Source organism: Homalodisca vitripennis, chromosome X, assembly GCF_021130785.1.
Source record: "Homalodisca vitripennis isolate AUS2020 chromosome X, UT_GWSS_2.1, whole genome shotgun sequence".
Classification (NCBI taxonomy): Eukaryota; Metazoa; Arthropoda; class Insecta; order Hemiptera; family Cicadellidae; genus Homalodisca; species Homalodisca vitripennis.
In genome coordinates, this window is record NC_060215.1 from 18,285,990 (window position 1) to 18,310,691 (window position 24,702).

Here is a 24,702-nt window from a genome sequence, read left to right on the forward strand (position 1 = left end):
TTTCCGTCCGTTCCGTCGTAGTGCGCGCGAGACTTTAGACTACGAGCATATTTTCAGTTAAAACAAATTTAAAAATATATTTGGTTACAACTAAGGTATACGCCTATGGTTACAATACACATGCGTTAATGATGTGGGCAATTGCTGCTAAACATGGAAAAAGTACAAGTACTCTTACTGAGGTGTCCTCAATGTGGTGAGATACACAGAAGACTACTTGCTATGGGTACTTGTACTTTGTTCCCGTGGTTACCAGCATGTACCCACTCTGCACTCAACTTGGATCCTGACCAGTTTTAGGCAGGTGAAACTAGATACATACTGTGACATAAAAGAATACGTACAATTCGTGTTCAGGAATAAAACTCATACATTTTTTTCGAAGTATATTATTTTAACTGTGGAGAGCAGAAGTTGTATTCAATTTAATAATGAGAAAGAATTCAATTTGATATCCCAAGCCAGTATGTTTCAAAATAGTTACTTTTTCAGAATCAAAACGTTTTTGACAGTGAGTGGCTCACGTTTCAACTCTTATACTAACCAAAGTTGTATTCTGAAGCACTAAGAAAATATACTGTACTGAGGTACGTTTTAAAAAACATATTATTTTTATGGGGATCCAGTTACACAAACGTTGTTTCAAATTTGGATTCAGGATAAGAATCGCTTTAATTTGACACCCCAGTAGCATTTAATGAGTTAATATTTCTGAATATTTGTTTTTCCACAGGGTTTATTTTGGAAATATAAGGCCCAAACTGAAGAAATACGTATCCGTTTATGCACTTCCTCATTTTGGTCAATCTATTCTTGTATGTTTGGAAATGTGTCCTAAAATATTAAACATTAGAATTTTCACTCAAATAACATGAATGTTTGATTCTTGTTGGTTTGTAGAGGGTCAAATTAAAGAGTCACTACATTTCATCTAGCACATCGATGCCAAATTTAACGTACTTTGAAAATATAACTTTTCACTTAACATATAAATTCTAACCTCTATAGTTCTTAAGCACATTTTAGAATTATCTTAGAAGTATTAATATCTGTAATTTTTGAATCACTTTTCCTGAAATAAACCTCTCAATAAGTACGCCTACAAAATATTGTGTCATTCCGATGTATATGTTGGTTTTTATATGAATTTCAAAATTTCATGACGGGCAATTTAGTTTCATTAACAGGCTTGCTGCCGAGTGCTCCCCTCAAAGTTTTTACGGAGACGGCTCTGGCAAATATCTACTCCCTCGAGTGCCCCCTCTTATTTTTTATCGATACGGTCCAGGCTTATAATTAAGGACAACTTAGGGTAATTTGAGCCCTAAAAACTGGACACAATAAAAATTAAAAACAGGACATAATAAAAATTAAGGATTTCAGAATGTTGCTGTTTAATTAATTAAAGAAAAATTAAAGATGCAAATGATCAAAATCGCAAGTCATGTAGAAGTGCCCAACTTGTTGTTTTCCAGTGAGCGACTCAGTGAAAAATCATTTCATTCTCAACGTTTTTTTGATAATTTTCACAAAGGTAGGAAAAAAAAACTTTTTTATTTTTGACAGAGTTTGGGAATTTAAAATTATAATTAGTGGCATGTTTTAATGGAGCCCATAGCCGAGGCTAAGGGTTCGAATTGTTATGAATATGCTTATGAATATGAATATGCTTAAAGAGAATAGCATACCTTATAAGTTAAAAAATCTATATGAATATGCTTAAAGAGAATAGCATACTTTATAATTTAAAAAAATCTATCATTCTCAAGTGACATTTTATTTTTAAAACATGTCATTCCCTAGAGTTATAATTCGTATACTTACACATAAAACAAACTTTCTTATCTTCCACCGTTTTTACTTGAGCTCAGTTCCAAAATTGTATTTAATACCTATTACAAACAACTATGATTTATCGTGGAATCATAAAAATACCAATTACCTGTGCTTAGTGAAGTTATCTTACAGAGTTGTGATTCCGGAATTTTAAAAACCTTTTTCACTACCGTAATAAAGGTTGGGTTTTGTGGTAAAGTTAGGCAACACAGTAATATAGTAAAACTTTAGTTGGCATAAACGAATAAACGTGTAGGAAAAAATCGGACAACAATAACTAATTGTATTTTTTTTTTAATTTACAAATTAACTAACTTGATATCTAATTCAGAGGGGGCCAGTTTAAGAAAAGGCTTACCAGCTGTCAGTTTGTCTTTTACAATAAAAGGTTTTTCAGAGTCAATTAGAAATTTCAGCAATTACTTCATTCACTCATTATTTTATTGTTTTTGAAATGTACAATATTGAAACCCTATAACACATAAAAATAGAAATGGAACCATGTTACCATGATCGAAAGTACAATTGAATATTTCGTAAAATTGATAAGTTGTATTTGAGATATGGTGATATTATTTTGAACCATACGCCTCTATCTTTAAATTTTTAGCGTGTTGGAATAAGTTATAAAATTATTAGTTAATAAAATAATAAAAACATTGAGTAAAACTGTTCGAATTGTACCAGAAATGTTTTACATTCGATCTATTCTATGTAAATCTGAGATAAAAAAGTTGTAAAAATGCAAACAGCCGCTATCCTGAAAGTTTTAAACAAAACATGATTGTTAGTGAATTTATTTAAGGGATGTGTAGATGCCATTAGTTCATACATTTCATTTGGTCAGTTAGAGTTATCAAAATACTGATGTATCACTCTATTTCTTCCAACCTTTAAGACTACCACCTTAATGAACTATCGAAAACTCATAACGAATTGTGAACAATCTGAAAATTAGAAACAACATACTTACTTTTTATCAGCGATACTTAATTGCTAGATATAAATATTTGCCAATGTTGAATTCACACTTTATTAAAAACTTCATGAGCCATCAAAAACTCATAATGAAAAGTTGTTGTGAATAAGCTGAAAATTCGAAACAGTACTCACTTTTCATCTAAAATACTCACTTAATTGCTAGATATAAATATTTGCCAAACGTTGAATTCGCGCTTTATTAAAAACTTCATGAGCTATATCAGAAATTTGTAACGAAAAGTTCTTGTGAATAATCTGAAAATTAGAAACACCGTACTCACTTTTTACTCGTATCTACGATACTTACTTAGTTGCTAGATATAAATATTTTCCAAACGTTGAATTCGCGCTTTATTAAAAACTTCATGAGCTGTCAAAAATTTGTAACGAAAAGTTCATGTGAACAATCTGAAAATTAGAAACAACATACTCACTTTTTATCAGCGATACTTAATTGCTAGATATAAATATTTTCCAAACGTTGAATTCACACTTTATTAAAAACTTCATGAGCTATCAAAAATTTGTAACGAAAAGTTCATGTAAACAATCTGAAAATTAGAAACAACATACTCACTTTTTATCAGCGATACTTAATTGCTAGATGTAAATATTTTCCAAACGTTGAATTCACACTTTATTAAAAACTTCATGAGCTATCAAAAATTTGTAACGAAAATTTCATGTGAACAATCTGAAAATTAGAAACAACATACTCACTTTTTATCAGCGATACTTAAATGCTAGATATAAATATTTGACAATGTTGAATTCGCGCTTTATTGAAAACTTCATGAGCTATCAAAAACTCAAATCAAAACAACTATCAAAACAATAATCCTAATAATTCGAAACCATACTCACTTTTTATCTGCGATACTTAATTTCTAGATATAAATATTTCCCAATGTTGAATTCGCGCTTTATTGAAAACTTTATGAGCTATCAAAAACTTGTAACGAAAAGTTCATGTGAACAATCTGAAAATTAGAAACAACATACTCACTTTTTATCAGCGATACTTAAATGCTAGATATAAATATTTGCCAATGTTGAATTCGCGCTTTATTGAAAACTTCATGAGATATCAAAAACTCAAATCAAAACAACTATCAAAACAATAATCCTAATAATTCGAAACCATACCAACTTTTTATCTACAATACTCCCTTAATTGCTAGATATAAATATTTGCCAAACGTTGAATTCGCGCTTTATCGTAAACTTTATGAGCCATCAAAAACTGCTAACGAAAAGTTGTGAATAATCTGATAATTCGAAACCGTATTCACTTTTAATCAAAGTTACAATACATAATTACTATAAATATTTGAAAAATGTTAATTAGGTGCTATTTTTAAAATCCTTAAGATATATAAATAAATTATTGCCAAACATCATTGTGAGTAACCCATAATTTGAAATAGCATTAACTTTTGAACCATGATACTTAATTGCTAGATATTAATATCTACAAAACGTTGAATAATCGTTGTTCTGAAAAACATCATGGGCCTAATCCTAATCAGAGACTCACAACTAAATATTATTGTGAATAAGTTCTTAATTCGAAAATGAATACACATTTTGTATACAATATTTAATTACTTGACATAACTATTTTTAAAACGTTGAATATGCACTTTATTGAAAATCCGTATGATATATTAATAACTTGTTGTCAAACGTTGATGTGAATGACCCATAATTAGGATACCTTAGGAGATGATTTCAATGGAGGCCATCTTGTTTTTACCCTCACCACAGCTAAGTTAAGTTTCAAACACTGTTTTGTATACTTTTAGAATGTATAGCAAACAATTTCTAGATGCTTAAGGTCTATTTCACAATAAACAGTAATAATATAATAAAACATTAAACTTTGAATGTTTATGAATGATATATTCCAATTGAAATATCTATAGCTTTGTAGACCAACAATTAATTTTTAAAATACATGTCTTTATAAATAATTTTATGGTTTACTGACGGTCGATAGAGATGTACTTCACCATTTATTAAAATTGAAAATGTAAAAAAACAAAAACTAGAATAGGTACTGAAGTTATTTTGTTGTTATTGTAGTTATATAGAACACTTACCTTCCTGGTCTGAGGAATAAGGAATAAGGAAGTTCGCCAAAGAAATAAGGCACAAATTTGAAACACTGACCACCAATGTTCACTGAAGATGACACTAAGTTAGTTTTTCTGAAGAACCCGCAGAACTATGGCGGAACCGGTCTTGCTGATAACACTGGAGAATACTAGTTGTGTGACTCATCGAATGCAAACTACCGATTCATTCGGTTGTGTAGTCACAAACCGATTATTCGATTATTTATATAGCCCATCGGATAGATCAACTAACGAAAATATTGTCTAGCCTGATTTAATTTTCAACAAACATGGAATCGCAAAAAGTACTTACTTCGCCGGGACTCGAACCCGGGTTTTTCATTAGCCGGGCAAGCATATATATATATATATATATATATATATATATATATATATAAAATTTCAATAAAAATCGAATCGTAAAAAGTAACGGCTCTGTGGTGTAATGGTAGCACATTCACCCGGCAAGTGAGATATCCGGGTTCGAGTCCCGGCGGAGCAAGTACTTTTTGTGTTCAATGTTTATTGAAATAAAATTCGGCTATTGCCATTTATACAAATTTAATTAAATTCCCGCTTTGTGGATGAATCATAGTTTTTTTGGGTATATTATGAAATTCTACATTTGTCAGTTCAGAAGAAATATATACACAAAGTTGTAACAATTTATTTATATGTGAAGATATTCTACTCCGCTTTAATAATAATCCAGTTCTCTTGAAATATAATGATACAGTAATTATTTTGAAAATAAAAAACTACACCAAAATAGCCAAATGGCGTAGTGTAGCGGGTACAACGGTTATCGCAAGATAGCCACATCAAGAAACGTCGAGCATGGCTGCTGCTTGGATGGGTGACCGCTGAGCGATCCTGTCCTTGCAAGCAGCCCGCCTGTCCGGCCATTGGTGGTGGTTCGGAAGTCACATTTAAGCCGTTGGTCCCCATGTTAAGTGTCAGAGAGGGCTTCTTAGCTCTAACTTCGCCTGGCAAAATAAGACTATTTTACTTTACTTTACACCACTTACTATCCAATAATGCTTTAGTAACTGAAATATTAAAAATATAAAGTTTACGTTTACATAAAGTAGGTTTACTTTGAGCTGAATTAGACAACCTAGGCGGTATAAAGTTTTGTAAAATGTAATTAACGGTGTTTAAATTAAACGTTGTGGAAACTGTTTGATCAATGATGAATATTACAGTTTCAGTTCATTTTCACAATAAAAAATCTGCATAGTTAAATAATGTAAACGTTGGATTCTCGTATCCTAATGTTAGATCCATTTGTAAAAATTAGGATACGTTTGGGGCAGTAAATATAATCCTTTTTTGTGCTGATAATATTGATAGTGACATATTAACACAGAATGTTCTTTTAATGGTGTGAAGATAACTATGTTTATCCTTTAAATGATATGAAGTAAAAATCAAATAATGTTCTAGGGCATTGGATAAAAGCAAAGATGAGGCTTTTTTGTAAAAAAGTACCATCCGCAATAATAAAAAGAAGAATTTTCCTTTTAATTAATATTAGACTGAAACTTGAAATCATTTCTAGGGCTCATTTAAATTATGTAATGAGAAGTTACAGCTCAGGAAGAACATGGTGAAATTGTGATTTAGCATTTCTGCAGGACTGTCCTGCATATTTTTCCAATTAATTTGGTTATTAATCACCATGATATAGGTACGAGTATTAATACAGTACTACAGTAATACAGTACAGGATTATTAGTAAAGGCTAATATGGCTTCAATGGTGATAGTCATTCTTTATATTTAAGATTGGAAAACATAGTTATCAGAGGTCATTGTTTTGATAACTAACTTTGATTAACATTTAACCTAACTTGTTGGCAGAATGCAAGTAGCGGTTAATCCTGCAGTAATCACTAATGCAATGTTTTTTTGTTCGTTTAAAGTTTTTTATTGACGATGGATGATTTGGAAGGATAACACTATTTCGGACATTTGCCATTGTAACAGGTTATGAAAGGTATAACACAACGTTTCGAGGTTGGAATCTATCCTCTTCGTCAGGTGGGGGAGGTATTAATACATACAAAAATACACAGAAAGAAGTGAAGCGGAGGATAGATTCCAATCCTCAAAACGTTATACCTTTCATAACCTATTACGATGGCAAATGTCCGAAATCCTGTTCATGCAATGTATTAAAATGCAATGTTTTAGCGAATTAATTGGAAAAATGGGGCTTTTCAAGGATCTGGCTTGGATTCTATTTCATATCCAGTTTTGACAACTACCCTAAATGTGTGTAGTAATCGATTTTACTGGTGTATCCAATAGTTTGATAAAAATGACCTGATTACTGAAACATACAAGTGGTGTTAATTAATGAGAGAGCCGTGGTATTATTTTTAAATAGGAAAATAAACTGCTGAATAATTTATACCTTGTTGAATAAGTAGATGTATTTGTAGTTTTATGATATCTTTTTAGTTCATTAGTTCAATAAACCACACACATAACAAACTATGCAACCAACTGTCAATAGTGGGGTGTGATTAATAATTTAAATTTCATATTCAACAAAAAGTTGTTGGTAAACTGACTTGCTGTAATTTTAGTATTCGGATACTATCATGTCATTATAATATTAGTACTATTGTACACATTATAATAATGTTGTATTATATGTTAAATGCCTTTAGGATGTTTTCCCGCCTGGTATGGGTCTCTCTTGACATTGGAGCTGTTTCAGGTGTCTTCCATTCATGCTTAAACCTGAGTGCATCAATTTAAAATCTAAAGGAAAAGGAAGATAGCAAGTCTTGGAATATTATGTTGCTGTTGTAACAAAATTATCGGTAATTCTTTTATTTTTCAAATCATGCATGATAATGAACTCTTATGGATTGTTGTGTTCTGTGAATTGTCCTAGGGTTTCGCCGTCAAAATCATTCCTATTGAATAAACTACTATTCTTTGATGTATAAAAAAAGGTGGAAAGGTCAACAAACTGTACGACATAATTGTCTTGGGGTTTTCATATTAAATTTTACAATTATTAAAGCATCGCAAATGGTAAAAGGGTCTTATGAAACACCCATTTTCAACATAAAATATTCTTTTGCTATATTGTATCTATATAAGCAGAGCACTAACCTTGTGTTCAAGCAGAACTCTTCCATTTCCGCAAAGTCTTCCTTCCAAGGCTTAATACCTCAGAAGATGAAACTAATATGACATTCTCACCACATAAAACAACTTAATGCTTGAAATTTGCCGAAGTTTATAAATTTGTATAAATGCCGAATTAATAAAATTTATCTATCCATTGAATTAATCTTGTCTAATAATTTATCCCTATTTCTTAATCACATTGAAAAACACAAAAATTAAATATTTTTTCAAATTGATTATTGACTATGGTCGATGAAAGATCTGACAGGACAACATGATTTCAATGCTATTGACTAGACACTATTTTATACTGAATGTTTTATAGAATGCATGTTTTTGGAATTAGCATTAAGTTGTTTTTGCACAAATGTGGATAGTCTCTTGAAACCTTGTACTTGTCGAGAGCCCAGACCTTTATTGGTGGAGAACTTTTCCTACTAATGTGTAAGTATTCTCTTAGAACCAGTTTTAGTTTGGATTGAACCGTAAATTATGGCAGTTCACCACTATTCCGTAATGTAACTGTATATTATTCAAAACTGCATAGTTGTAACTCAAATATTTACAAATGATGACGCAACAATAGATTTTTTTTAAATATTAGGTAATCTGTTAACACATTTATTATTATTGCAATTTTTCGACATCTCGTAAGGTTTTGGACATCTGAGGGCCGTAGAAATGTTGGAAAATATTTTTTTATATCTAATTTTTTATTAATTTTAAAAAGTGGTAAAAACAAAATATTTAGCAACGTTTTAAAACCTCATATTTTTCATAAACATTTAATATTTTTTCTCATAGGCCAAACTGGAAGTTTTCGCTTAGAGATAAAATTAATGTATGTTATAACGAAATTATAACGAATTTGTATAAATATAAATTTGAGAATGTTATGAAGAGAACAATACCAAATATTTGATGTAATGGTGTAACAATTATTTATGACGAATTTCTTAAAGAACGTTTGTAAAACACAAAGGTGTCCTGATGCTAAATAGATACCTGATTTAGGGTTGAGGAGGATTGAGACTGAAAGAGATGGAGAGCAGGTGCGACAAAGACAACCATTCCCGGAACTCGGAGTTGCAGGTGGAAGGACTCAGCAGACTGTTATCGCAGACCTTAGTTATTGTGGTAGTTACTGCCACAATATAGACAACCTTAACTAGTAAAGCCTTGACTATATGAATGTATTCGTTACGCGACTGTTACCGTCTTTTCTTATTGTTATTATTTATTTATCACCTATCGTCTTATCATTATTAATGTTATTTACTAATGGGTCGGTTGTGTTTTATATTGTCTTTATAAGTTATTTAGATATATATTAATTAATAGTAAATTATATAAATTCCTTTTTGTATTATGTATACGAAGGGTTTAATAGTTAATTTTGTATTGCATTTCATGTACGGTAATCTTAAACTATCATTTGTATGCCAATATATTTAAATATAAATACGGCATTAGAGTAGTAACTGATATTTAATAATTTTCTTACTTGCTTTTTCATTTGTTACAATACATAAAATGTTTTATTAGCAATTTTAAACAATTTAAAATAGCACTAAAAACTACTCCGCAAAACTTAATACATATTATATTAAAATAAATCAATTTATATTTGTACTTATTAACAGGATGTTATAAGAAAATTTTATACAAGTACTGCTTGAGATAATTTTGGAAATCATTTCAAACTTAATAGATGTGTTCCGCGGATAGAGTTCGTAAAATCCTGGTTGCATACTTGAAGTACAATAGCATTATACATATAGGTTTTTCACAATGTGTACTTTAAATTAGTTTTACTGGCAATTTACATGAAACGAGGGAATCATTATTCGACTTCTGCTCGTTTCCAGTATCAATTTCTCTGTCTGAGAACTCGGTAAAATAGTCAATTTTGCATATTTCATTTCTATTAAAATAAAAAAGACCTATTTTACTTTTTAAATATTTTCGTAGCTTTAAATTAACATTAATATTTTTTGTTTGTAGTAAGACGTTAACAAATAAATATAGTACTGCAATGCTACGTTAAATTATTAAGTAGTGTTGCATTAGCTTAGCAAACTTTTGTGAAGTAAGCAACTGTAGCAAACCGCTACGATCCAGATTTAGATATTAGTTTTAATCAGGTGATGTCCATATATATGTTTCTGAGAAATAATAGAATCACACTTGCACTAAAATAGCTGAAAAAATTTTCGTTTTGACTTTATCTTTGTCAAGTGCATTGTCAATATTAAAAGCTAAAATATAGTATTCTGACAGTAGCAGATGATTTTAATATTGAAGACATTTTATTACTTCCACAAAATGTTACTATCATTATGATTTATACTATATTAGTTTGATGTACAGGAAGTATAAAATTGCCATCCCGTTTTGTAAGTATTGTTTACTATCAGAAACAACGAAATAACAAAAAAATACCCTTACTCTTATGTAGATTACATTTCAAACTTTATATTAGAATGTAATGATATATTTTGACACTTTTATCGAGCAATGGTTTTTGTCTCTTAATATGAGACAAAATATGTATAAATACAGGCTAAGGAAAAATCCCGGAAAAATTATGTTTTGTTATATGAAAACATTTGTAAAAATTAAAGTTGTATATATATTCTAATAGCTCAACTCATACTAGAAACAACTTGTATAATTATTTTATACTAACAAATGTGAGCTTCGATGATATACAGGTAAAAAATAGACTATAACACAAGAATAATTTTTATTGCATTTTAAAGTAAAAACAATGACAAAATGTATTATTGAAATAAAATGAAATGAAAATAACGATTTAGCAAAACATAAAACGCACCTTTAAAATAACTGATATTAAAAACTAACATTAGTAACAGTGAAAAAATGTTGTTAAAATTCACTGTTTCTGTCTGAGGTCCGTTTAGCTGTGTTTAGATGGTAGTACACAACACCATTTTGCACTGTTTGCTACAATGGAAAAATGTTATTGAGAATCACCATCCGGTTTGCGAAAGCAACATCACAAGTTTAAGAAACACATAGTTTTTTTTGCATTTTAAAGAAAAAACAATGACAAAATGTATTACTGAAATAACATGATATTAAAATAACGATTTACCAAAAACTTAATACTGAAAAAACTTATATTAAAAACTAATATTAGTAACAGTGAAGAAATGTTGTTAAAATTCACTGTTTCTGTCTGAGGTCTGTTTAGCTGTGTTTAGATGGTAGTACACAACACCATTTTGCACTGTTTGCTACAATGGAAAAATGTTATTTAGAATCACCATCCGGTTTGCGAAAGCAACAGCACAAGTTTAAGAAACACATAGTTTTTTTTTGCATTTTAAAGAAAAAACAATGACAAAATGTATTACTGAAATAACATGATATTAAAATAACGATTTACCAAAAACTTAATACTTAGAAAAAACGTATATTAAAAACTAATATTAGTAACAGTGAAAAAATGTTGTTAAAATTCACTGTTTCTGTCTGAGGTCTGTTTAGCTGTGTTTAGATGGTAGTACACAACACCATTTTGCACTGTTTGCTACAATGGAAAAATGTTATTTAGAATCACCATCCGGTTTGCGAAAGCAACAGCACAAGTTTAAGAAACACATAGTTTTTTTTGCATTTTAAAGAAAAAACAATGACAAAATGTATTACTGAAATAACATGATATTAAAATAACGATTTACCAAAAACTTAATACTTAGAAAAAACGTATATTAAAAACTAATATTAGTAACAGTGAAAAAATGTTGTTAAAATTCACTGTTTCTGTCTGAGGTCTGTTTAGCTGTGTTTAGATGGTAGTACACAACACCATTTTGCACTGTTTGCTACAATGGAAAAATGTTATTTAGAATCACCATCCGGTTTGCGAAAGCAACAGCACAATGTTAAGAAACACATTACGATTTGCATTAAAAAGGATTCCGGTTCGGCATGCCTTGATACAATAGAATCCGTTTCTACACACTGTTGAGCTGTATCTGGATTAGAAGAAACGGGTCCATTTGGCAATGGTTGATTTGTAGAAAGATCAGCCTCTCCATCAGACTCTCCATCAGCCTCAGCATGCGGTTGTCCGTTTGGACTGGTTACCGGTTCTTGTGCTTCAGCCTCATTCGGTCCCATTCGCTTATGGTTCTTTTGAGGCAACATCAATGAATCAAACGAGCCAGAATCAAACCATCTGGACAGTGAGTACTCGGAATAGTCTGAATAAGTTTCGTCCTCCTCGTCAATTGCACTTGGAACCTAAAACACAATACAGGGAATAATGGTGGGCTGAAACTGAGATAGCAAAATATTTAAAGCTCAGAATCTTTTGAAACGACCTCGTTAAGACATGCCTACCGATGTGAATGTTTTATTTAGTTCCTGTTCGCCATTCTCTTAGTACAGCGTCTGATATTTTACGCTGTCACAGACTTGATTCCTACAATCCGGAGTCACACTCGTCTGAAGAGATAAAAGAAGTCGGTGACTGGAAACTTTACCGATGCTTATTCTTAACTGCTAAAGGAAACAGGATTTTTCCGGACATTTGCCATCGTTCAGTGAAACAAGAAATCAGTAACACTACGTTTCGACATCTGCAATCTGATCTCTTCTTCAGGTAAAGAACTAACCTAATACATAATTAAAAACTAGGTTAAAATAAACAAATCTTACCAAAGCGTTGTGGCACGCCTAAGTCAGGAATCACAACCACCATGTTGTTTGTCAACTTCACTAACTCTATAAACATGCACTTAATAAAAAACTATACACAACACTAATCATTAAAACTGAACTACGGAATAAAGGTCACAATACGTCTTCATTCGTCTACTAACTACCTACGACCCAAGAAGAAGAGATCAGATTACAGATCTCGAAACGTAGTGTTACTGATTTCTTGTTTCACTGAACGATGGCAAATGTCCGGAAAAATCCTGTTTCCTTCACAATCCTTTCATCGTCAAAAATAAACTTCTTAACTGCTGGTTGTAAAAGATTTGTCGACGCAGAAATTCAAATATTTCGTTATTTGCTAGTAGTCTGTACTAGTTGGTATGATCTTGCATTCACATTTTTGAACAAGTAAACTTTTATGATATAAGAATTGAGTAATTTAAATAATTTAAAACCAATTATTATCTAATTTCATAAAATAACTCATATTTAGAGCAAAATATTAATTTTGCAATCAACGGATCACGCACTATGTACAAAAAATACCCATGTAGTTTAAATTAGTTTATGTTAATAATGTAATTCAAATAATCATAAAATAAAACAGTCATACGCATTTTGACTCTTGTCTTCGTAAAAGCTGTTCTTGGTTTAAAATACTGTAATTTCCGGGTTTTTGATACCAATCCTAGTAATTGAAATGTAAAACACATGATTCTATTTAAGTAAACAATATTTCGGATAAGTATTTTTAATTAATAACTGTTTCATGAATCACGGATATCTTTAATAACTATGACTGATCATTAAGACGTATGCATATTTTCCTAACGCTAACTGTCACATTGAAAATGAGTTTAATGTGTTCACAAGTTAAGATTGATCAAACTTGTGAAAATAAATCTGGCATAAATCTAAGATATACATTTAAACCGATTAATAGTTGAAATACACTTTCTTCGAGCGTAAATGCACACGAGCACGAGTAGCTTATATTGAATTGAACCGCTAAAGTAGCTTGAATTGGACGAGTTGAATTCTGCAAATTAAAAAAATGGTATGCCATTGTTAATAACTAATTTTTTTATCGGATTGATGGAAGGTCTGACACTTGTTAACCAATAGGAAGCCTAGTTTGTTACATGTGATGTATTGCTACAACAAAACTACTGGAGAGTTAGACCCGGATTGAAAGAAAACCCCAGTTTACGGGTTCGTACATTTTATTAGAACTTTGAACCAATCAACTAATTATTTTAACTTAAATAACAATTAATATATATATATATATATATATATATATATATATATATATATATATACACCTTTACTGTGTCAAATTTTAAATACCAATAAAGTTTCATTAAAATGTTTTAAGTTACTGAAAAGTAAATTTGTTTTAACAAAGTATTACGATTTTAAACTATATTGAAAATGTAATAAGACTTTTAATTTGTTTCTTAATAGGGTATCCGGTGAATCGGACAAGAAACCCAATAAAATGTTTTAGTTAATTTTAATAATTGTGATACCAATTCAAGCTAAATTCGGGAACCATCAAATGATTTGTGCCCAAAAATTATTCTGAAATCTGCTCTTACCAAAATATAAGTATAAAAAGTATAAGTTAATAATTGAGTTGAGTTTGTACAGAAATACAATTATAACTTGAAGATTACTACAAGATAAATAACAGTAATAAAAAAAAAACAATTGCTAACATGACAAGACTATAAATATATTTGCCAGAACACCAACTCCATTTAAATATCATTACTTATTAATGAAGAATAATCTGGTTATAGTTATTTGTCATGGAGTATCTCCATCAGAGGATACAGTAAATAACTAATAAATATATTTTTGTGTTTGTTTTGATGTTTGTTTGATTTGTAACGATGTCATCCTATCAGTTATTTTATTTCTACGAACCAGTTTGATCTTGAGGTGAGATAAGATTTTATAACTGTTCTGTTTATTACTTTATCACTCATAGAAAAATAAATAGATAATGACTTTGCATGAAAATACTTTTCTGATATAATGGCAAATAATCTTTGGAAATTGTTAATTCGACATTAATAAACAACCTAAATATTTCGAAATAAAGTTCCTGATAAATCTGTACTTACTTTGTTCGGTCTATCTTGGTTTCTTCTGGAGGCCCTCCTATCTAGTGATGTGGATTCGCTGTAGTCGGTGTTAAAACTAGATTGAAAGATGGCATCTTCTCCTTCTACTGTAGGGCAGGTGGTTTGATGTAGGTCTTTCTCCTCACCATCCTGATCTCTTGGACGATTCCAAGGCATATCATCCGAATTAACTCTCAAATCATCTAGGTATTCTTCCATTGGAACAAGCATGGGGAAATTCCATCGAACGTAATCCGGATCATCCAGTAGTTCTTTTACTTCGGGCCTAGTCCTAAGCAAGAATTCCCGGTAACCGTCAACAGATGCATCGGGATGACTCCAGTCGTACATTAAATCCTGTAATCAAACATACGGAATATTAAAGCCTTCTTTCCTAAGTTAACGTCTTAAAATCAGAGTAAGTGCAATATTCTATTCTTCTATTTGATCACTACTTCAGTACCACTGTTTACCTGCGTTATATCCGTATATACCTGTAAAGTGTTAAGGGATGACTGAAAAATGTATTAAAGTGACCTAAACTTTTCTTGTTTATGTTTACGTATACTAGTGTGCTTGTTACAATTTTAAAATCTAAATTTTCTGAATCTGTTAACAACTTTAAATGCATTTTGTATAAATAATTCCATTTATTAAGAAAGGATCAGGAACACACGTATATACGTATTACGAATTCCTAACCACGAGACAACGTCTTAAAACACAACATATTTGTACTTGTTTGTCATATATGGAATTCCCCCCCCCCAGATTGGCACAATTTCTTGCGAGCTGAGAACAGTTAATTTCATCTCGTAATATTTATTTTGTTCAAAGCAAGGCCACAGTATCCGAGGCTGCTATGCTCGATTAATTGCAGACTGAATTATTTCCTGCATCATTTTGAGGATTTTAAATATATTGATTTTAAATTCTGAGCATGCCTTTGAATGTTATATCAAACTATTTGATGACCAGATAACTTATGTGAATTGAAAATTAAATCTATAATTACGTTTAATTAAAACTCATTATTGTATTAGTTTTAGTGCCAAATTTAGTTTGTAGTTATACTTTTATGAAAGTTAACAAGTGTAATACAGATAATCGATTGAGTATTTAATTAAATATAGTATTTCCATCATTTGCTAGTCTAACTCTTATACTTGACTGCCAATTCACCTATTACTGTTTATTAGAGGTTTAAATATTTATTGGAATTATTACCAGGCAATAAAGTAATACAAAAAAAATATTCTAAGCTTCTTGAATCAAAAGAGTAAAGAGTTAAGTAAAGTGTATGCACGTACATCGAGATCGGTGGTGACCTCCATTGAACCGCCCGAGTTGGAGGAGTCGTCCAGTGTAACACTCTCATCAGCATTTCCCGAAGAAAGAGAGCTATCCCATTCCAGCATGGCGTCCTATAATCAGTCATAACAAGTCGTGTTTAGTTACATTTTATAATTAAGTTTAATTAAAACTCATTATTGTATTATTTTTAGTGATAGATTTAGTTTGTAGTTATACTTTTACGAAAGTTAAAAAAACGAAAGTTACTTATGTTCGGATCTTTCTTTTCTTTTTTTATGCGTGAGGAAATTGTTTGAAATTGTCATAAATTTGAACGTGTATGCTTAGTATAAGGTTTATTATTCTATTTGTGTTGCAAATGATTTATTTTATTAAGGTGGGTATCACTTGTTAATATTGTAATTTATATTTATAGTTAATAAGTATATTATAGCAGTCTTTCTGGGCAGCTGTTTCTATGTCAAGTGTTGTCAGCTATGCCATCTTATTGTGTCAAATGTTTTTTTTTTTTTTTTTTTTTTTTTTTTTTTTTTTAAAGGAGAGGCCGATCCTTTTTAAGTCTTATTCTGTCCGTCCTCATGGGCCACTGGCCTGTGCGAGGATCTAATCAAATAGAATAAAGGGGAGAGTCGATACAGTACGAGGTTGATTGTACTGATAAAAAGTGCAACGGTCACAGACAGGATTTGAACCTGCGCTATCTCTAACTCAGACCCAAAGTCCAACGACTTAGACCGCTCGGCCATCGGCACTCCCAATGTGTTGTATAATTTTAATGGTTTACCGTTGGAAATAAATAAATAAATAAAGTTAAGTGTAACACAGATAATCGATTGAGTCATTAATTAAATATAGTATTTCCATCATTTGCTAGTCTAACTCTTCTACTTGACTGAAAATTCACCTATTACTGCTTATTAGAGGTTTAAATATTTATTGGAATTATTACCAGGCAATAAAGTAATACAATAAAATATTCTAGATTCTTGAATCAAAAGAGTAAAGAGTTAAGTAATGTGTATGCACGTACATTGAGATCGATGTTGACCTCCATTGAACCGCCCGTGTTGGTGGAGTCGTCCAGTGTAGCACTTTCATCAACATTTACCGATTTAGTAGAAGAAAGAGAATTCTCCCATTCCAGCATGGCTTCCTATAATCAGTCATAACAAGTCGTGTTCACTTACAGAACGAGGCAAGCATGTCCCTTCTAAATTTACAGTAATAACAGGTAGTTGAAAAATGAAGCTCACCCACCAAACTATCTTAATACTAGAGATGTTTAAATTCCTGTACATATTATTTATGATTCTTTCTGTACTAATGAGGGTTTTTGGATCATTACCAACTGTTAATTTTTAATTAAAACATAGCATGAATGTGTATTTAAATTTTAAGTAACTCTGTCTACATTGAACATGATATAATAGCAAAGAATCAAAAATGATTATAGTTAGGAAACATTTGTATCTTACTTGAATATCAATCATCTCTTCCACATCTATTCTTTTCTCCTCAGCCGATGTGGCAGTAGCATGGCTCGGGGTTCCCGTGAGGTCGTCAGTCTCTGGTGAAATAGGGATTGCCTGGCCCGGCGTTACTATGGCTTGCTCAATCTGCAACCAATCATTAGATGCATAACATATGTCTAACAATAAGACCTTAGTTTATAACTGTAGTATCTCAATCGATAAAAATCACAAAGGTATTGTAATATCGCCTCACAATCACTTAAATTTGCTCTTCTTAAGCTAGACAACTAATCAACTGTTGTTCACGCCTAGCAGGTTTGATAGATTTGACGTATCATTAGAAGAGCGATGTTAGGGGCGAATTTACAAGAGGTTTGTGCACTGTTTGTTATTTTAATTTATTTTCCTTTAATGGTGAATATTTCAATAATCAATGTGTGTGTGTGATTCACTAAGAAACAAGTTAAATGCTTGTTTTAAACGTTGTGAGAGTTTTAAAACTTTCATATGCCGACTTTGACTTCGACCTCTACAAGTAAACTGATTCTAAGCTAGACATGAAATTTACAGCGCAAGTTAAAGAAAACATGTTTAGAAGACAGTCATCAATTAATTTTCAGTCAGATTATGCGATCATTAAAAACGCTCATATTTCAACTTCAAAATATAGGAGGTCGGACACAGTCATTTTATTCGACATTCAATGACGTATCACTGGTCCTTCCAGACATTCTATCATCAATCACAGATTCTTCCAGACATTCAATCATCATCAATAGTGTGGTATTGTAAGCAGGCATTCAGTGATTCAGGGTAAAATGCTAAACACAGAAGTTGAAGAGAATGGAGAATATTAGTAATTTAGCCAGAAAAGAAACCGCAGTCTCGACTATTTTCAAGTAATTAGGTACCCTGGGGAGGCAGGGATTGACATAACTTCTATATTTTTGTAACTGTATGCTAGTATAAGTAGGGCCATGGAAACACAATAAACTTTTTTGGTTAGTGTTGCATGTTTCCCTATACAATCAGTACAGTAATAGAACTATGGAATGTTCATATCATTTAAAAAGTAACATGGGTAAAATAATATGTAAAAAACTTAAAAAAAACTGTTGAAATAATTCAGTTTTAAATTAAAATGCTTACCTCATCAATATCGATGTTTACAGCGGCCTCATCAGTTGGTTCAACATTAGGCAGAGTGTCAATCCCCATTACTCTGAAATTAGATGGATATGAGCTTCTGAGATAAAATCAAGGTAAAGATCAGTTTAGGTTATCAGTTGATATTTATAAATAAATAACAGAGTAATTGAATAGTACACGAGTATGTGTATGTAAATATTAAGTATATGAAGAATGTAACCTTGAGAGTACCTTAAGTCATAATTTAATTATAACAGATCGTCGTTATCAGTAAATTTGTCACTGAAATGACGATTTAGTAATGCCGTTCTGATTGTCATCTGATTCGAGAAAGTCTACGTTAGTATGATAAAAATAGAGACAAATAACATTAACTGTGCGAGACGTTTTGGAGACTTTTGATTTTCAATTATAAGAAAATATACATCACCGTATTTAAATTTTATAATGCAAAAGGGTTCATAGAGATATTTAATCTTTTTTTGAAAGGATCAACTTCGTGTTATGTTTCTTAAATCTTGTCAAAAGTGGACAATATGAAAATATCTAAAGGGCTGATATTTAAGCTCATGCGTTTATGTAAAAAGGTTAATTTTACCCTCAAAAAGAAGGGAAAAACGAAATTAAAATAAATTGTTTTTATTATCACGAAACTATAAAACACAATATGGAAGTCAATTGGAAATGTACTGTAACAATTTTTTACACTACAATGTTAGTAAGGTAATACCAGAAAAGGTTGTAACCTTCAAACTTAAAACTTGAAAGAATTAAATGTCAGGATTTCACTAATATTCAAAATCATATCCAAGTTAAATTTGTATCTAAGCATATTCGTGTTATATAATCCATAATCTATTGTAACATTACAACTGTATGTTGATCTTGTCCAAGATTTACTAGTCTTTCACTCCCAAGAATCGAATATTCTATTATAATAATAAAGTAAGTAGTTTCAATCAGTTCTAAGTTATATTTATGGTTCTGGAATTACGACGATAATAATTAATTACCTTCGAAATTACGATAATAATCATTGAGTGTTTTATAGAATAAACACTTTTTTACGTACTGTTTAAGTTATACTGTAAAATTAATTATTAAGCATACAATTTGTATTAAATGAAACATTACTTCATGTGCAGTCCATAGAAAGACGGATTTCATGTAAGGCTGTAATTTCGAAATATCAAATTGAAAAAAATCTACAATATGACGGATTTTTTAACGATCGCCAAAAAAATATTATATTTTAAAACATTTTGAAACTTCAAGCTCTTGAAAATGTTTAATATTTGATCGGTTATACGCATGTCATTGATTTAGACTAGATTTAACTGCAATAAGTAAGAATCGATGTTTGTAAACATGTTTACTCAAAGTGATTGCATACTTCCAACATTGCAAGGTGGCTATCTTGAAAGTCTCGATATATCAGATTATTTGTAGACACAACAGTTGTTGTAAATGACTGTATAATAATAACAAAGTAAATGACCTACGACGAGTAATAACAAAGATATATCTAATCATTTTCTAATCAAATGACGTACAGAAAATTGTTGTTTTCTATATGAAGAATAAAAAATGTGAGCATAAATGTAACACATTGAAATGGAAATAAGGGAGTAAGTACTTCAAATCATTTCTATGGAAGCGAGCGGTCTGTCTGAGACGTCGGACTTTAGATCAAGTTAGAACACAGCAAATGATGGAAATAATATATTTAATTAATGACTCAATCGATTATCTGTATTACACTTAACTTTATTTATTTATTTATTTCCAACGGTAAACCATTAAAATTATACAACACATTGGGAGTGCCGATGCCCGAGCGGTCTAAGTCGTTGGACTTTGGGTCTGAGTTAGGTTCAAATCCTGTCTGTGACCGTTGCACTTTTTATCAGTACCATCGACCTTGTACTGTATCGACTCTCCCCCTTATTCTGTTTGATAAGATCCTCGCACAGGCCAGTGGCCCATGAGGACGGTCAGAATAACGCTTAAAAAGAGATCGCCTCTCCATAAAAGTTGTTGTCCTTTACAACTTCATGAGTATATGGCATTTGAACTCGCACTCATTATATTAGTATGATGATCTGGTACTTGGCGAGTATCTGGAGTCCACTTTGTCCATATTTACTATTTATTAGGCTGTATAAGTGGGTCATACATATCACCTACGTTAATATTTGCAACATTTATTTTTGTATAAATCATATTTCCCCCCGCATGGGGGTTGTAATAATTTTAAAAAGTCTTTATTGAATTAATATAGTTCAAATGAAATGCTCCTGGTCACCAGTGCGGACTTCGGCGCACATTACTAGCAACAAATTTATGATTACGTAATCTACAAGTAGTAATAACAAGTAATAGATAGGCATGAAGTGGCTTCCAGATAATACCATAGTACCGTGGACTACATAAATTAACTGAATTAAATAAGAATTATTTAGGTGAATGGGCCTAGGACCGTTAGAGCCGTGATTGTACGAGTGTGGGCGCTCATATTTGGTGCGGGTTGTAATAGCCTACCTTCGGGTACTGCGGCCTTCTGAATATTGTAAACGCTGACGGTAGTAATGGATTCGTACTCGTCAGGGTTAGCTCGAAAATTATGGTTAACATTTGAACAGCGATAACTCGCGTAAGAGGATTGAAGGCAGTGGGGTTCAGATGTATGCTCACACTTATAAACCTCTTTCCACATTTGCAGATTTGTATCCAGTAGCATTGTATGCAGACCGTAATCAACCATCTGTATTTCTTGTATGTAGTTTCTGCGTAGAAATGTTTCCGAATGTTTTTTTTATTTGTAGACAATATATCATATACAGGTACTACTACATATATACGGTGTAAATTTAGTTCTTTAAAAGTGCTTCGTAAACATATTTCCACCTGGACTATCCATTATTCCTTCAAACTAGTTTATAACACAGTCTCAGCAAAAGAGTCGGTTGAAATAAAACGACTTTGGTTTTACCCTTAAGTACTGAGTTACGGCCTTATTTTGAGTAATAGACTTATCCGGTTCACGCCGTTTTTGGGTTTATGTCTGTTTACCTAATGACTTCACAACAAGGACAAAATATTTCAAAAGTTTAATTGTGTTACAAAAGTTTCGGTGCTGTTTGAACAGGAAAATTTATATGATAGACAATGGATGTGTAAGCGTGAGATACATAATAAATATATAATTAATATAAACCACTGAAAGGCCTTTTATAACAAAGTGCATTTTTAAGATTCATACGAAGAAGAAGATAAAGGTTTACACATTTTTTAAACAACAAGTATGGATGTCATAATAATTCAAATAAAAAATAACATAACAAGAAAAGATAAAAGCAAATAAATGCATTATAATTAATTGTTAAACAACTTAATGTTATGATAGTAGCGTTTAGTATTTAACATTGATTTTACCGGACTAAAATAATGATGTCCGTTTTTATTATATTAATAAGTTGAGACTTTGTCAAGAAGTTCTTATCTCGCACCAAATTCTAATATTGAGACTTGTATGGTGATCCTCAAAAGTTATTTCAACAAAACGACGAAGAAGTAAAACATCCCTAAATTAATCTGAGATTCTTCAATCAAGTCGTCATCCACCTGCAGCACCGGTCACGTCAATGTTTAAGTATTGCTTTGTTTTCGGCAATATTTTTATTGCAGCCTTTTCATACATACGAAGACTCAAGCCTCAATACACAAGCCTCATGATTTCACCTTATTAGTACCGAGTATACGGCAAGACTCAAGACTGGGTAATCATAAAATATATCATATTATTAAATGAGTAGAGTAATTAATTATCAAATAAAGAACAATATTGTAAGAAATAAACAATAATATCCCAAGTGCAAGTGGCATGTACTTTGTACGAGTATTGTAAAATGTGTATAACACTGTTCTCATGTTAATTGCTTCATTAAATTAATCAATTGCACATTAATCTCACCAATAAACAGTTCAAATAGTATAAAAAATTGTAAAATTTCGTTAAGTTGTTTTCTAATTAAAATAAGTACCAGATATGAAATTGCAGTTTAACTGATGATTGGCCTCATTATGATGCTACAATTGGTTTCTGGTGGGGTAAATGTTTTAAAATTGTAATATCACAGCTCCTTAAAATCATACATCAAAACAATTCCTTAGGCAGAAAAGTATCATCCCAGTATATTGTTAAGTCAAAGATTTGGTTTATTTTGAAACCAACGAGATACATAGTTCAAAATTGATACCCGATATTAACAGTCATTCAGATATTGGAAATAAAAATAACGTAATAATAACTAAGATGAGTATTGGGAAAAATTTAGCAGAAATTCTTTATCTGATAGTCATAGAATATGCCAAAATATTGAGGTATACTAAGATGCGCTAGTCTCACATGTTTAGTCTCAAACACCTCTGTTTGTAATTTTCTAAAACATATATAGGCATTTTAATAGATACTATTTCAATATAAGGCTATTAATTTTAATAAAATATTACTGATTTGTAAGAATCATTTTAACTGTTAATATTTAAATAATGTTATATACAGGGTGTCCCGTAACTATCTGGACAAAGGTATATGACATTATTCCTTAGGTCAAGTCAAACACATTTCACCATATGCTCGTCTCCTTTGCTTACTTCTCCACCTGTCTTTCTGTATGTTTTTTTAATACAAAATCTTAAAAAGTAACAAATGAAATCCTACCGAATTCGGATCGAATTTGTACAAGGCCAATTAATGCCAAAAAGTACTATGATATTTTCTTCAATATTTTCAAAATGGCGACTATTAAAACTTTTTAATTTTAAATATTTAAAAAGCAGCAATATTACTCAAGGAGAAAATATAAATTCTTTATAGGATTTCATCACAAATGTAATGACAAGAAAAGAATTTAAATGGAATAATAGATAACTGATTTAGACCTGATCAACTGTGACAGATTGCTGCAAATAACCAACAATACAAAAATTGAGTAAACGGCAGCTCAATTAAGCCCCATGTTCATATGGTGAAAAGTGTTGGATCTAACCTGAGAAACAATATGACATAGTTTGTCCAGAGAGTTACAGAGCACCCTGTATATGCTTCAAAACTTACACCTGAGGAGTCGATATTTAGCTTTGGGAGATTCTTTGTATGAGTGTCAGTTTTTATAATTCGATGAATATGTTTTTGTTTTGACATAATTTATTGGGTTTTCAGCTTTTTATATCAGTTTAATATTTGTCATATTAGTTACCCCATGAACTTAATTCATAATGACTAATTGTAATGGAATCTAGTTTCCATTAAAACCTATTGACAATCGATATTAATAAATTATGTGTACTGTTGGAAACATATTATTTAATACAATAAGTTTTATTATCCTTAACACTGTTCTGTGCCTTTTTATTGGTTTAAAGATCTACGATATTATTATATTTTACTATAATACTGTCTATGTCTTTATTATGCGTTCCTACAATGAAACTAAATTATAATGGTTGAAAAAGCGTAAAACTTATCAAGGTTTACCAAGACTTAAATCTTTCCGCAAAGTCACATAAACAGATTCTAAATGTTGTCATTTATGTAAGTGCAACAGTTTGGTAACACCTTTACGGAAATAAAATATTGGTATTGTATGACTTTGCTATAGTTTGAGTTAACCGTATTAGTCATTATCTCACTATATTTTTTCATGCATCAATTGTATTAAACCTTTATGTATATGTGAGAATCTAATTCAGTTTACGCATGAAAAGCAAAGCTACGTTCCCTGTTAGAAATTTACTTTCTATTTCTTACAATGTGTGTAGCATTGAGAAAGAGGTGACACTTAATATTTAGCTAGTG

The 24,702-nt window shown here is 31.0% G+C and overlaps 2 protein-coding genes across 2 annotated transcripts in view; both read right to left on the bottom strand.

Moving 5' to 3' along the window:
* LOC124368483 overlaps positions 1-5,066 on the bottom strand; it is a 35,228-nt gene extending 30,162 nt beyond the window's left edge. The window contains exon 1 of the mRNA XM_046825730.1: positions 4,920-5,066. The gene's annotated coding sequence lies outside the window, so the exon portion shown is untranslated. The remainder of the gene's footprint in view (positions 1-4,919) is intronic.
* A 6,657-nt stretch (positions 5,067-11,723) lies between these two features.
* The window catches only part of LOC124368484, a 30,140-nt gene continuing 17,161 nt past the window's right edge, over positions 11,724-24,702 (bottom strand). The window contains exons 2-7 of the mRNA XM_046825731.1: positions 18,843-18,915; positions 17,697-17,837; positions 17,252-17,374; positions 16,218-16,331; positions 14,908-15,264; positions 11,724-12,355 (exon numbers count right to left, since the gene is read on the bottom strand). Coding sequence (XP_046681687.1) covers positions 11,951-12,355; positions 14,908-15,264; positions 16,218-16,331; positions 17,252-17,374; positions 17,697-17,837; positions 18,843-18,915 — 1,213 coding nt within the window. The 3' untranslated portion in view covers positions 11,724-11,950. The remainder of the gene's footprint in view (positions 12,356-14,907; positions 15,265-16,217; positions 16,332-17,251; positions 17,375-17,696; positions 17,838-18,842; positions 18,916-24,702) is intronic.